The 959-nt window shown below is 38.6% G+C and overlaps 1 protein-coding gene across 1 annotated transcript; it reads right to left on the reverse strand.

Annotated features, from left to right (window-relative positions):
* Positions 1-951, reverse strand: LOC106321985. Its single transcript, XM_013760194.1, has 3 exons — positions 628-951; positions 509-547; positions 1-360 (listed from the first exon to the last, which is right to left on the reverse strand). The coding sequence occupies exons 1-3, from the start codon at positions 811-813 to the stop codon at positions 175-177; spliced, it is 411 nt and encodes a 136-aa protein (XP_013615648.1). The 5' UTR covers positions 814-951; the 3' UTR covers positions 1-174.
* Between the last annotated feature and the right edge of the window lie 8 nt (positions 952-959).

Genomic DNA, 959 nt, shown 5'->3' on the forward strand with positions numbered 1-959 from the left:
TAAATAAATAAGTCAAACCTATTTTTTATTTGAAGTTATTTGTATCATACACTATGGTTAATGATTAATATTACACTTGGTTAAAGGAAGCTGTTCGACCAAGAAAGATTACATTTAACTTTGTTTTGAAAGATACTTCAAAACAAAAGTGAATCATTGCATATCTTACTACATTCATAAGGTAAAGAGTCCCTTGGAGTTGGCAAACAAGTGTTTGCGGCTGATAAGCTCCTGTTTTTTGGGGCCGGTTATGAGGAGACTGTTTAGCAGAGACGGAGGACCGGTGAACTTGGTTTGCATCATTTCCCTCACTTTCACATACCCATCGAGTCTCATCAACTCCAGAAGCTTCCTACAGCTCTGAGAATTGCAAAAAGAGATACATATATAATGTTATCAGAGACCAACCACAGATCATATATAGAGAGACACAAGACGAGCATTAATAAGTTTCTGCATATGAAACCGTTGGAGAAGAGGTTTAGGATATAGATGGGTTGTAAATTACCTGAGGATTTAGTACATCCATTAGGTTTATGATCTCGTCCTGCCACAAATGGAATGATTTTGATAAATAATTAATAAAGATTATATAGTTGTGAGGAAAAGGGAGAAGCATTTTTTTACCTCAGGTATACCGGGATTTTGCATCACGGTACCTAGAACACGGCGAACAAGTCCATCAAAGACGACTTTATTTATGGACCCATCTGCGTTTACCCATGGATATATAGGCACTGGTGATTTCTCACAAGTAGATTCCTTTGTTTCACCTCCGAAACTCATTCCAAATGTAACAGATGGACTTTTCATAGATGCTTCATGCAAACCGCTTGTTTGAGCCGTTTCAGGAAGGTTAAGAATTGTAACCTTGTGAACGCTGTAACCAGCAACGTGCTCACGCTCGTCCTGTGAAGCAATGCCGATCCTAGAGACATCGTTTGACCTATGTTCCCCAA

This window comes from Brassica oleracea, unplaced genomic scaffold (assembly GCF_000695525.1).
Source record: "Brassica oleracea var. oleracea cultivar TO1000 unplaced genomic scaffold, BOL UnpScaffold04505, whole genome shotgun sequence".
NCBI classification, from domain to species: domain Eukaryota; kingdom Viridiplantae; phylum Streptophyta; class Magnoliopsida; order Brassicales; family Brassicaceae; genus Brassica; species Brassica oleracea.